Source organism: Chroicocephalus ridibundus, chromosome 4 (assembly GCF_963924245.1).
Source record: "Chroicocephalus ridibundus chromosome 4, bChrRid1.1, whole genome shotgun sequence".
Taxonomy (NCBI): domain Eukaryota; kingdom Metazoa; phylum Chordata; class Aves; order Charadriiformes; family Laridae; genus Chroicocephalus; species Chroicocephalus ridibundus.
The window spans coordinates 62,697,500-62,711,313 of NC_086287.1; the positions used below are offsets into that span (position 1 = coordinate 62,697,500).

Here is a 13,814-nt window from a genome sequence, read left to right on the forward strand (position 1 = left end):
TATGATGAGGAAAATAATTTTGATTAGGTTGGAGACCTATGAGCAAATCTGGAGGTATCACTGATTAAGCACATATTTTTAAGAGAAAATTTCATTGATGAGCTTTTGAGAAAAATACTTCCTGATATTTCACATTTTGGAAAATACTGAATATAAATATTACAGAGCTTATCTGGGCCTGTTCTATCATGGGTGCTTAACAACACAAAAAAAAATGCTGGTTCACTAGAGAAGAATGCTTTTCTACCCTGATGCAAGATTGTGGCTTTATTCAAAATCTATAGTCTTGCCCAGGATATTTATAAAGCTGCAAATATTGTTTGGGATTTTTTTTCTTTGCATGAATATTCATGCTAGTAGGTTTAAACACACGCCTAAATCTTAAGAAAGCATGTGTGTATTTTCTGGTGTGTTTCTATACAGCACATTACTACAGTGTTATCCAAACTTTGTAAATTAATCAAATAACTACCTGGCTTAATCTTTCCTTTTTGTACTGGGCTGTAGAGTGAATGTGTGCTAGCTCTTCTTTCCCAGCAATTTTTCTTTTGAGGCTGAATTGGACTCTGTATGGCTCGGAATATTGGAGAATCTTGAGTGCATCTTCATATTTGATATTATCGAAAAATATTGTAGCACTTAGAAGCTGATCACCTGCAAGTGGAATCAGACATCATTTTAATTAGTTTGTGTTTTCTTGCAGTTTTTCAAATGCTGTTAAATTAATGCTCATTACATAAAAAATAATTATCACATCCCATTTATTTAAAATATTAAATCATGTTCATATAATAGAATCACAGATTAGTTAAAGCTGGGAAGGACTTCAGGAGATCATCTAGTCCAACTGCCCTCCTCAGGGAAGGGTCAGCTACAGCTAGTTGTTCCGGTCTATGTGGAGTCAGGTTTTGAATATTTCCAAGGACGGTGACTCCACAACCTCTCTGGGAAATCTGTTCTAGTGTCTAACCACCCTGACAGTAACAAAGCTTTTTCTTATATTTTTCAGTATTTAGAATCTGGACCTTTGTTCTTGTTTAAATCATTATTTATTGTAGTTTCGTGGCATACTATTTTGTGAAAGAATCAAAGGCAGTTTCTTGATTAACGTTATGAGTTGGGTATTTTTTCATTTCAGTTGTGTAAACGCTACTTTCTATGTATCTTTTTCACTGTTCCAGTAAAAATTAGATTTTTTTTTTTTTGTATACCAAAAAAAAAATCACATTTCATTATTGTTTAAGAAACTGATCTTCAAAATTATTAATATGGAAAGGTTAAGCTCAGACATAATATTACTTGGTTTGGGATCTACTATTTCCATTACCTAAATGGTAATATCAGGTATGTATCTATATGCATGTACAGCTACATACCTGAATATTTTAAGATATATTAAAAAAAAAACCAACAAACAAACAGAAAATCAGACTGTACCTTCTCTCAGACTAAATATTTTTGAAGCAGGGGATTCCTTAAGTACTTTTTTAATAAATATTCCTTCATTTCCTCCACCTGTCACACTAAAACCACTAGCACCAGCTTCCACTTCTGTTTTCAGGGTCACTTCCATTGTCTCCTAGATACAGAAAAAAGTGTGAATTTATTATTCTTATTCATTTGTATCAAAGTTTTCTACATTATTCTGCAATAAAAAATTGAGTCTCCTCAGGTATATTTTCAGTAGCTCAAGAAAGATTATCTAAAATAGAGAACGTACTTACTCCGTGTGGGTTTGATTCTGTTCTAAATTAGAATTAAGTACATGTGTTAGGGCTACACTGGATCAGGGTCATAGGGAAAATAGGTTATAATTTTAAAATGTGAAACATATGGAATCTTTTAGGGCTGAAATAGTGTATTTTCTGCGAAGATGTTAAACACCTGAATTAGAGTAAACGGGCCAGAAAAGTCAGACTAAGAGCTGATGCTGTACTGTACTCAAACCAGAGAAGGCTAAAGAATGCTAAAATGGATCACGGAAGGACCCCAAATAGGACACGTAAGTGTTCATGCCTGTGCCACAACTAGGCAATTTGTGAAGTTCCTGGTCAAAACAAGTCTAAAGTGATTCTTTATCCATTTGTCCTTCCCTCTGTCCACCCATCCACGCCTATATGTTGTAATCGACTTTAGTATTTTGCAAGCCATATGCCTAAAACTATGGAGTGCTTTCAGACCAACCTGTGGATGACTCTGTTTTGATTTGTCTGTAGAATATTTTTTATTTTCTTCTTGAAGCTGAAAAATAATTTGCGATTATTTAATGTTCAGAAGTCATGGTGTTGTAAAGTACAACCAAAGTCCTACATCAGCTGAAATCCCTGGTTTAGACTAAGAACTGAGGCTGACTTTAATGGCAACAGAGCAAAATTGTGATCTACAAGTGTAATGTACAATGTGAATGATTTAACTATAGTATTCCCAGTAGCAAATTAGATGCCAAGGCCTCCATGCATTGTACCAAAATTTGCATGAAATTAATGCCAGAGACCAATTGTGTTAAGACATTGGGAGCTTTTCTGTGTGTTACTCATGCAGCACATTTCTCATGTTTTCATCTTTGTGAACTTATATTTTTTTCATTTGTTTGACTTCGGCATGAATGTCAAACTTTTGCCTACTTATCTTAACATGACTGTAGTAATTAAATCTTTAACTTTGAATAACCAAGAGGTACAGGTAATTTTGAAATACCTATTAGTTAAATTCAAGCCAGCTAAATATTCTAATAGGAAAAGCATTGTAATTTCCTGACAATCTCTGGCCCAGGCCCTTTAAGGGATGAAGTCAAATGCATTTTTTTGCCAAGAAACAAGAATGGGGCCAACAACAAGTCCAGTGCCATACTCAAACATCAATGAGCATGGCCCTGATTTTGGTGGGGACAGGAAGACAATATGGCTGCAACAACATCCTGTTACATGACATAAGAGTCTTGGCTAATTGTAGGAGATAAAGCCTCCTGAATCAACCTGGTAAAGCCATGCCTGCATGAAAACTCAGTGTCTTGCCTTTAAATATTCTTCTTCTATGGAATATTCATAAACTGGAGAGGATCCTTGTGGCCTTGGACGGATGTCTTCTACTGCCACTTCATTAACCTGTGGAAAAGAAATGAGTGGTGGAAATGAGCATCCACCATTAAATAGTGACCCATTTTTTTAGGAGAGTTTTTCTATTCAGGCATAGTCTCCTTCTGCGTACAAATCTTACATTAGTCATGGTGGATGTAGAATCACCAATAACTCTTCCCTTAGGTCAAGAACAAATACAATTCTAATTTAAGGATGTTACTCAAAAACACAAGGGACAGACTCCTGAGAGACAAAAACAATAGTATGCTGATTTTCATTCTTTTTATGAATTATATGCATCTATGGGCTGAACAGACTGAAAATACTAACAGATCAATTAGTAATAATTGAAAAAGACAATAAAAATTCCCTCTCCTGTTTTATTTGCACATGTAACCTTTGCATCCTGCGGCTCCAAACTTTATTGCCCTCTATAACCAAGGAAAACATGGAAGAGTCCCAGCAGGAATTTCTGCTGACAAACACTTGGCATGCTTCCTTCTGGAGTCAAGCGATAGGGAACCAAAACCAGCTAAAGCTTTAAAGAAAAGTTATTGTAGTCAACAGCTGTGTAATAGTTTGCTAAGTCTTGGTATTAAACTTATGCTGGTGAATCATGGCAAAGAGCAGGTCACTTTATATTGAAGCATTATTCTGGCTTTTGAACTGGCAGGAGAATCCCAAGCAGAAATACATTTTTGATGGAGAAAAAAAATCTCCAGCAAGACCCAGCTACAAAGAAAATATTTAAGATCCCTTTTCAACAAGGTAACTGCCAAACACCCATCCCGAAGAAACCCCAAGCATAAAAAAAAAACCTCACAGAATCTTCCTCCTCTGCATCCGCATCAGCATCAGCATCTCCTGGAGGCTCGGCCGGTCTCAGCTGTCGTCCAGAACCTGAAAGCAGTGTACAGGTTGTTGGTGTCTGTGGGAGCCATGCAGAGCACAGAGCTGCCAGCTTGCAAGCTGGAGGCCAGGGGACGTGCAGAGCCAGCTGTAGAAAGGCCTGCTTTCATTCAGATCCCTTATCTTAGATGTCATCAGGCCAATCTTTCCAAAGATACCAGAAATATTTGTATGCAGAAACGTAAAGGCTTTTGTGAAGGAAAAAAATCTCCAGATTGGAGAAAATGTAGAACTAGAAGTTGATCAATTTTTTTTTTTTTTTTTATTACCAAAGCGGGGCTTGAGGTGTGTATTTGGCAGAATTGTCAGGGTTTTGGTAGTGGTGTGGCTGTGGGGTGGTCTCTCGGGGAGGAGGTCATGGACCACCCTGTGCCAGATGCAGCCGCTTGCAGCCAGTGCTGGCTGCAAAGCTGAACTGATCCGAGGAGTTTCTGGCGCATTTGTGAAAAGGTGTTTAAGAAAGGGTGGTAAACGCTGAGAAAAAGAAACAGCACCACTAGAGGAGGAGGAGAAAGACAGAGAAGACCACATCAGAGCAGGAGGAGAGAGGAAAGATGTCAGAGCAGGAGAAATCCTGGAGCAAAACAGGATCTTGAGAAGGGGCTGGAGGAAGAAAAGCCACCTCAGAAAGGGCAGAGAGGAGGAGGCTTGACTCTGGTGGGCTGGCACCTGGTGGAGGAACCACTCTGGGGCAACTGAGTATGGAGCAAGGAGTGGAAAAACAAAAGCAGCCACCATCTCCTGACCTCTGTCTCCCGCACCAGCCCTCACCTCCCCAAAAGGACTGAGCGTAGCCCACAGCAAGGGGGTTGGAGACCAGAAAGAGGGGACGAGAGGTGTACGGAGCAGATCTGAGGTGGTTTTATTTTGTTTATTTTTTTAAAATATCAGAATCAGTAATTAAAAGTTCATTAGTTGGCAATAAATTAAATCGATTGAAATTCCCCATCTCAAAACTCTTCCTTGTCTTCAACAGAGGTCTTAAGAGAAAAGTAAACATAATGAATTTTTCATAGTCGTAAAGACTCTGCTTTCTTGTTTTTTAAAAGTATTCAGGGTGGAGAGAGATGGGGTGAAGGAAGCGGGCTGTTTGAAAGTATGATTCTGTTAAAATGCCTTAAATTGGGCACTGAAGAATGAAAACAGCATGATGTTCTCTTCTTTCTTCTCTTCTCTGAAAACAACATCATTTTCAGAGATCCAGGCTTAGCCAGTAGAGGACAGTGTGGCTGAATTACGCATTCCCCGATGCACAGGCTATTCTAATACACGCACAAGTCCTTGTCCTGATAACCATGTCTCCTTCCTCTCTCCATGCTCCATTTTTTTTCAAGCCATCAGGCTGTCCAGCGCTCTCATGCCCAATTCTGCAACTGCCATTGGTATACATAGTTTTCGCTCTCCTAAACAAATGGTCTGGCTTAAAAATATGTTCAAACACTAGAGAAGACAACCGCAAGCAGAGCTGTGCAACTCATTCATTGTCTACTTTAAATGAAGAATCCTTGGGCTGGAACACAACATTTCTGGATGTGGATATTACACGCTGTGTGTGCAGACAAGCTGGCACGACTTATGCGTGTATGCAATCACTCTAACTCACACAAGTTGCCAAGCTCTTGTTAAAATGGCTGTGATTGTGCTAGCTTTTCTTCATAGTTTTCTGATCTCCTACACTTATTTTTCCCTTGACTTTTTTGGAAGATGAAATTATTTAGTACCGGCAGGGTCTTGAAAGAGTTACGCCATGTGATCAGCAATGGACCACTTTGTTAAGATGAACGGAAATAGTGTCCTTCCAGTGGGAATATTCCATGTCAGTCTGTGAGCCAAATTTCCAAAACTGACAGAATAGAAAGCATCCTCATTAGCCATATGTACATCATCTTAATCAGCTCTTCTGTGGTATTTTAGCTTCAGAGAACTAAGATCAACTCAGAACGCATCAGGGCTGCCAGACCTTGCCTCCTTTAGCCTTCACAGAACTAGTCCTGATGCCTACGATGGACAATTCTAAAAACCACCCTTAATGCAAACCTTAATTCAGATTAAAGACTTGCATAAATTGTCTTGATTTTTTTTTTCAAAAGCTCTGGCATTTGCAATTTTCACAAGCTCAAGAAAATTGGAAAATGAGCATAACTGTTAAAAAATTTAGATGTGTATTTATGAACCTGATTTTAGGCATTTCTGCCTGAAAATTCTGGAATCCCTCTGTGAAGGTCTTCACCACATGTATTTTAATAAGCATCATATGAGGAGAAAAGCTGCAGGACTGAGGCTTGATTGTTTAATTTGCTTAGTGCTTCTAAAGATTCAGGTGCCAACAGCGCATTCTATGGCTGTTACTAAAATTCCAAGAAACAGTAAGGACTTCGTCTTGTGGCATTGCCATATTTTTCACTTGGGAGAATCCCACCCACAAGCCCTGCAGTCCAGTAGAATGACTTAACAGAATATTGCTTGGATTGCTAGAGTGTTTGCTCTTGAGTGCAGCACTTCAAGGCTAATTACAGCACTGATCCCTGCTGGCTGCCAATAATTTTGCTACTGGAAAAGAAAAAGGAAAGAATTATCTGCGAGAATTCTTGGGCTGTTCCTCTTGGTTTAGTCTGGTGGAACTTCAGCGACGTTTTAGTTGTCTAGAACTGGAGCAATGCAAGTATGGGCTGCTCCGTTCTCAGGACTTGCATGGTCCTGTATAGTTTGTGCCGTCGATTTTTCCCCATCCAGTGGGGCAGATCCTTTGAGTCTAGGAGCTATCCTACAGGTTCTAACAGAGGTGAAACTTTTAAAACCAGCTGTTTTAAACAAAGGATTCTTAGAATGGCTAGGTGAACAACACCTTCAAAACCTTCCTGTTCCTAAGACTGAGCTACTCATAAAATCCAAGAGAATTAGATCACTTCCTGCAGTGAGACCTGAACACTTACTTCCCATCAGGATGCCATTTTAAAGCAAAAAAATGACACTGCCAATTCTTGTTCAGCGTGGATGCAGAGAGATAGACCTGGCCTTGGATGACATCTCATCTGGGCCTGGATGAGGCCATCTTATTTTCCACCAGCTGTTGATCAAGCAAAGCAGTGGTGTATGAGGCACAAGGGTGGCTTCACATGCTTGGCCAAGTATTGGCAGGCGGTTGCTCTCCTTGCCCTTGCTAGAGGGGCTGCGGATCAAGGTTTGCCAAAATGTTGCCAGAAAAATCCCCTGCTGAGAAGAGGAAAATCTGTCAGCATAAAAGGTCTCTTTCACCCACCTCATGATGGGTAGGAAGGGACAGAGTGCTCCTGTGAAAGCCTTTAGTAAACTGTTAACCTTTCCTCAATGGTGACTGTAGGACTCTTTCCTACAAAATGGAGCAACAGATTACTGTCCCTAGGGCTAAAAGAGATGTGGGTCAGATTGCGTGGAAGGACATCAGCTACACAAATGATTTTCCCTCCCAAAGCTTCACATCGAGGCCTTTCCATCCACCCTGATTTCCCCAAACTCCGCCTACTCTGCCCCTCTACCATAGCTAACCCGTGTCATAAAGACTTCTTGTGCCCCTGATTCCTACTGTAGACTAAGATTTGCTTCAGATTTTTTCCCAATTCAGAATACTTTAAAAACAAATCTGTAAAAGGGGAATTACAGTACATCACTGAATTCCATTTTCAGCAAAGCCTTCTTTCTGTGTATAAAAGACTGTGCCAATAAACTATGATTTATATGCACGTCTTTCTCATGCCCCAAATAGTAGTGATGCCAACATTTTACAGGTTTTAACTTTTTTTTATAAACTCTGGACAATCAATGCTTTGTTCAAAATGTTTTCATAAACAAGATGGAATTTACATCAGTGACTACTTCTAATAGCCACTGAACTGACTTCAGAACAAGGGAATTTTCTGAAAGAAAGCAGTAGGAGTTATATAGGCTGGAACACTTTCATATCATATACTGAAAATTGTATTTTCTTTTTAAATGCAACGTAAAAAAATTTTTTTTTTTATCTTTAATTAAACAACCCAGCTGGACTGCTTTGGGTAAAACCACATAAACATAAAACCAGGTTATTTTTTATTATAATTAATAGCTTTTTGTCCACTGTCAGTTAGAAGACTCCTGCCTTAACATGTGGGCAACACTGGGACATCTTTTGCTCAGGTCTTTTCTGACAATGTAGAGCACACTCTGGGCAAATCTTCTGATTCATATTATTACTAAGGAGAAGGAGGAGTGAGCAAGACAAACAACAACAATAATAATTTAATATCATTGTCATTGTTGGCACTGTGCTTGACCCAGTCAAGAATTCATACATGTAGGTCAGCAGTTTCCACAGTGCTCCCTCCTTCGTGTGCTCATTGTAAATAAGGTTGTGCATCACTGCCGCCACAGACAGTTTCAGTGGGCTCCTGTATCACACCCCTCTGCCCACAGCCATCCGTCCCTGTACTTGCGGATCTGCCTGTCCCTGTGCCCTCAGGCACTCTGTCGTGGGCCTGTTACTTCTCGTGCATGGGTGGCTAGTCAATGCTAATGCTCCAGAATTCCTCCTGTTTTTAAAATTAAATCCCTAATTTTTTTTTTTATTTTTTTGATTTAAAAAAAAACCTAATTTTTAAATTAAATCCCTTTCTCCAAATGGATAGTATTCCTGATTTCCCCCCCCCCACAGCTTGTTCTCCCTTTCTTGCAGGTATCACAATTACTGGGATTCCTTTTCTTCCCTCAGAGCTCTCACAGTCACCTGAGCAGCGCTGCTGTGAAGCCCCGCAGCCCCTTCTGATTCACTTCTTATATTTGAAATAGGGAATATTTAAAATAGTTAGAATACTTAAAATTGTAGGTCCCAGCTCAGGAAAGCACTTGATAACAGAACACTATGCACATGCTTGGCATTCATCTTGGCCTCTCAAGAGCAATTTTTCAGATAGGTAAGTTCACCTGACTTTAGTTTACTAAGAGAAATTTTTCACTTCAAGATTATGGCCAAAAAGGCAGCAATTCAAACATTTTAGCTTTTCTTCGGCAACCCCAGTGTTTCAGTTTCCATGTCTGCTTCTTTTTTATACCCATCCCAATCCACTGTTTCTATTATTTTGATGAGTTATTAAATTAATGCACCTTACAGTGTGTTCTTTGGGTTCCCCAGGATATCTCAGAAGACCAATTAATAAATGGACATCAATCAGCTAATTAAAATGTCACTTCACCTAGGCAGTGTCATAAAGTATATAAGATATTGCATTCTTGGTTTGGTTTCCTTAAAGCTCCCGTGACTGAAAAATGGCCTAAATCAGGTTTTTTTTTCAAAAAGCCCTCACAGACAAAGTTACAATGACAGCAAAAGGACCACCTTTTCCATCTCAGTTACCATTTTCTGGATATGAATATGAATTTTTGGCACTTAAAGAACTATTTTTCACCACTTTCCAAAATCAGCTGTACGAAAGATCTCTGAATCTACAAGCAGATCTTTGTTTTCTAACTGCATCAATTGGCTTGACGAGAGAATTTGCCAATCCCTGTGCTAAAAATGTTGTGCAAGTGGTATGTACAAATACAAAAATAGTTACTCAGTATCAGCAGTGGCCTGAAATGTTTCACTATTTCTCTTTGTTTCCCCCAGAGTTTTTTTTTCAGCTCGAGTTACAAATGGAAGTGGTGACCTAATGCTACGTTAAAGAAGGGCTAAAAGCCTAGTGATTTTGTAATGCTTCAAGGTTTATTGTGAAAAAGAAAAAAACCATGGCAGATTCGTTGTCCTAGTCATAGAACCATAGAATCATAGAATGTGTTGGGTTGGAAGGGACCTTTAAAGGTCATCTAGTCCAGCTGCCCTGCAGTAAGCAGGGACATCTTTAACTAGATCAGGTTGCTCAGAGCCTCATCAAGCCTGGCCTTGAATATCTCCGGGGATGGGGCCTCCACCACCTCTCTGGGCAACATGGGCCAGTGCTTCACCACCCTCATTGCGAAGAACTTCTTCCTAATGTCTAATCTAAACCTACCCTGCTCTAGTTTAAAGCCATTGCCCCTCGTCCTATCGCTACATGCCCTTGCAAACAGCCCCTCCCCAGCTTTCTTGTAGGCCCCCTTCAGGTACTGGAAGGCTGCTATTAAGGTCTCCCTGGAGCCTTCTCTTCTCCAGGCTGAATAACCCCAGCTCTCTCAGCCTGTCTTCATAGCAGAGGTGCTCCAGCCCTCTGACCATCTTTGTGGCACTCCTCTGGACCTGCTCCAACAGGTCCATGCGCTTCTTGGAACTGCTGTCTGGATGCTACATGGCAAAGAGCATCTGCTCTAACACCATACCTTGAGTTCCCCTGTGGGTCTTTTTAAGTGCAAATGCCAAGATTAAGGGTAAAGACTGTGAACGAAAGCAACTAGGAGCACACGAGTGTAGCAGGGAAGCTCTGTGTGAGTGAGGGGCTTGGCTGTGGCAGTTCAGAGCAATCATCCCCACCACCCAAATCCTCCTGGGCAGTTTGGTGGAGGAGTCATGTCCTTCCAAGCAAGCTGGCTGTGAGGGAAACGATCCTGCAAGCAACAGCTGGCAAAGATTAGAATCTGAAAGTATCTGCAAGTAAACTCTTTTATGCACGCACTGTGTTCCTTGAGGAAGCTGCCACAAGGTTTAAAGCACAGCCCATGGCACAGGCTCTTGCACGGTCTATGTAGGCTTGGCCATGAGCTCCAGAAGGCCCCATGGCATTCCCAGTAAGGAGCTCCAACTACACTGGGGAAAAACCACCAGTGAAAAATCAACACCTTCATCTTCTGCGGAGAGTTCCTAGTGCATTCCACGGACCTGGATTCATTCCATTGTCCTGCAAGATCCCACAGAGTGAGTTACAACAACTGCTGGGCAGGGCTCTGGGGCATGGCAGGACCGCAGTGGGAATGCCGCGGCTGTCACTCTATCCCGGCAGGATACGTGGCACTGGGGAGATGCGGGCGCAATGTCACGGAGAAGGCTGCTGCTCCCAGCCCTCCATCGCAGGAATGTAATGTTACTTCACTTGAACCACTGCCAGCACGACAGCGGGGGCACCCAGTAGCTCCACCTAGACGAACCAGCTTGTCAGCTCTGAAAGGAATGATTACCACAGCAGAAAAAGCAGCCGTTCTGCCTCAGAAAAAGTGATAAAGTGAGGAATAGCACCTCCCCTTTCGTGTTTCCCCTCTGCCCTGTGCTGGGAGTAGGACCCTCCCTACCAAGCCCTGAAATTCTGATCTCCCTAACCTTCCATGGGATGAAGACAAAGGACGAAGTCTGTGGAATGAAGATTAAAGATTTTGCTGCTAAAGGGGTTTAACAGGCCTTATTATCTGCAGGATGCTATCAGAACCAGCTAGGCCTGTGTTTAAGCTATACTCCCGCCTTTGTTTTGCCTTGGGTTTGGTAATGCCCCCTGGCTGCACTCTGTCACTGAGCTGCATATTTGTACTGTGATGAATGTAGCTCAGACTTCGGAGCCAAAAGCAGGGGCTTGTAAGCACAGCAAAGCTAAAGGAGCAGCAGCTCCCAAATAACCAACGTGTGAATAGTTTCCTTCCATTCAAGGCATGAACAAGATGTTTTGATTCAATACCTTGGTATGTTAAGCTGCCCTTGTCGGCAGTTAGAGTACTTCATTAAAAGCCTTCAAATCATCTCATCTCAAAACCTTCCGAAAACAGAAAATATATGTAAGTTATAATCATCAGTCTCCTCGCCCGACTGGAGACCTGTTTGTGAAGTTAGCTCCTTACTTTTATCAAAAGGAACGGTACTCTGCTCTGCAAAGTACATCCGAGTAGAGAAATGCCTAGGGTTTCTTACAGACCATGCTGAGCTCTGTAGGATTTTATAGAGCATTTTCTCCAGGTTGACGAATATCAGGGAAGATGTGGAAGAGCACTGGCAACTAAGAACTGCTATAAACACTACCATAAAAAGAGAAACTAACAGCCCCCGGATGAAAAGAAGAGTGAATGGCTTTCCTGTGAGTGTGTGTTTATTGATAAGCTCTGCACACAGATTTAAAACTATTAAAAGCATGCCTGCTCACACTTCACAATAGGAGCAAAACTTTAATGAGATCAATCAGAAAGGAGCTCTTTATTTTTACAGTGGTCCATCTTTCCTCTGATGGTAAAGATAAACTTAATAGAATCCATAGGATGTTTCAGAGCATGAGAATAAATCACTCTGGTGGGGCTCTGCACAGACTTTCTCAGCTTTAGTCATTTTTAAACATGAAAAGCACAGGGGACTTTTTTTTCCTAAGACCTTTTTTTTTTTTTTTGCAGTTGTCAAATTGAAATTTTCCAGATCCTGGGCTAATGAGTTTCATCCAGCTATCACCATTTTTTGGTTTTTTGGCTACATAGAAACATAATTTGGCCAGATGCATGTAACTCTTCTGGTACAAGAACAAACTATTTACTAAAACATTTTATTAGTCCAATGCTTCACCTGTTGCTAAAAAAGAATAATGTTTCATAGGAGTAACACAGTGCTTGAAAATAAGGTCTCAACCTAAGTTTGTTGTGAGAACATGATTAGAATGATGCCAAAAAAAGACAGCAAAAGCAGGTGCCAGTGGTTGATACCTGAACTGGTCCATCCCTCCTCTCGCTAGCTAAAATACAGCTGCAAGTCGCAGAGCGGAAAAGGCAGGTGGAGAAATGCTCATGGCACCCACCAGATGACCAGAGGTTGAGTGCTGTTTCCCCCTACCCCGTGGTTCCATCTCAGAAGTACAAGTTCTGCATCATCTCTGTAGATTTAGTCTGACAATTGCCTGGAAGGTGTAATGCCCTGCCCTGTGTCTGTGTGTTTGCCTGTCTTAGCCAGGATTTTTCGTCTCTTTCAGGTTTTACATGACAGAATGGGTTTCCAAGATGAATTTTACTTCCTGCATGAATTCCCACGGTGTTCTGGTGTATAATTATTGTGATGATGGTGTGACATTTAGGACCTTCTCTGATAATTATCAATTATGTTCTTTTTCCAGGAATGCAGGGCCTCTATTCTCCCAAAGTCAGCAAAAGAAGGCAATGACTTTTTAGTAATTGTGGTTATGTATGTCCTAGCTCCTGGACCGAACCAAAATTTCTTACCACCCTTTTAGACAGGGCAAAAGCGAGTTAGAGATTCACAGCCAAATAAAGCAATAAAGACTGGTCTAATCCACTGTGATCCTCAACAGTTTCATCTCCTGGGACTCTCAACAATTTTATCTCTTGGGACATACTGTTTTTACTTGTGATTGAGTCTCTACCAGTGGTGTAAATAGTTGCACGGATACCCAGCTAAAATCTCCCAGGCTGTCTCTGCCCGTCTGCGTGGTCTGGGTTTCAAGAAGTGCTTCAGGGGCATGTTACAAGTGAAGTGCTCTCACTTGCTTACCAGCTTCAGAAACCCCAGTAGGAACTGCTCTGCATTTATTTGGATACCCAATATATTGATTAGGCATGTCACAGCTTTTTTCACTCGGAAGAAACCCCTTCATCTATATAAGAAACTAGCCTGTGAAAGTGAATGCAAAGCTGCCTTCCTCTCAGAGCGAGTTGATTCCCACCATCCTCCCTGTTAGATAGCCGTGAACTCTGCTCATATCACGACTTGCCTAGAAGTGGAGGCAGGTGGGTGCCTATTGCAGATAAGGCCCATAAAGCTCAAGCAAATTAACTTTCCCACATTCCTTCTCCTCGCTGATTCACCCCGCTAAGAATCCAGGCTTCTCCCAGAGCAGATTGCCTGTTCCACTGCCAAAGCACAGCCCTGCTCAGATGCGGAAATGAATCAAATGAATACATTTATTAAAAATGATTGTGCTGTCCACGTAG

At 41.2% G+C, this 13,814-nt stretch overlaps 1 protein-coding gene across 1 annotated transcript in view; it reads right to left on the minus strand.

Annotated features, from left to right (window-relative positions):
* LOC134514929 (neuroblast differentiation-associated protein AHNAK-like) overlaps positions 1-13,814 on the minus strand; it is a 56,941-nt gene that overhangs the window by 26,355 nt on the left and 16,772 nt on the right. The window contains exons 2-5 of the mRNA XM_063333339.1: positions 3,901-3,977; positions 3,015-3,104; positions 1,438-1,579; positions 473-654 (exon numbers count right to left, since the gene is read on the minus strand). Coding sequence (XP_063189409.1) covers positions 473-654; positions 1,438-1,573 — 318 coding nt within the window. The 5' untranslated portion in view covers positions 1,574-1,579; positions 3,015-3,104; positions 3,901-3,977. The remainder of the gene's footprint in view (positions 1-472; positions 655-1,437; positions 1,580-3,014; positions 3,105-3,900; positions 3,978-13,814) is intronic.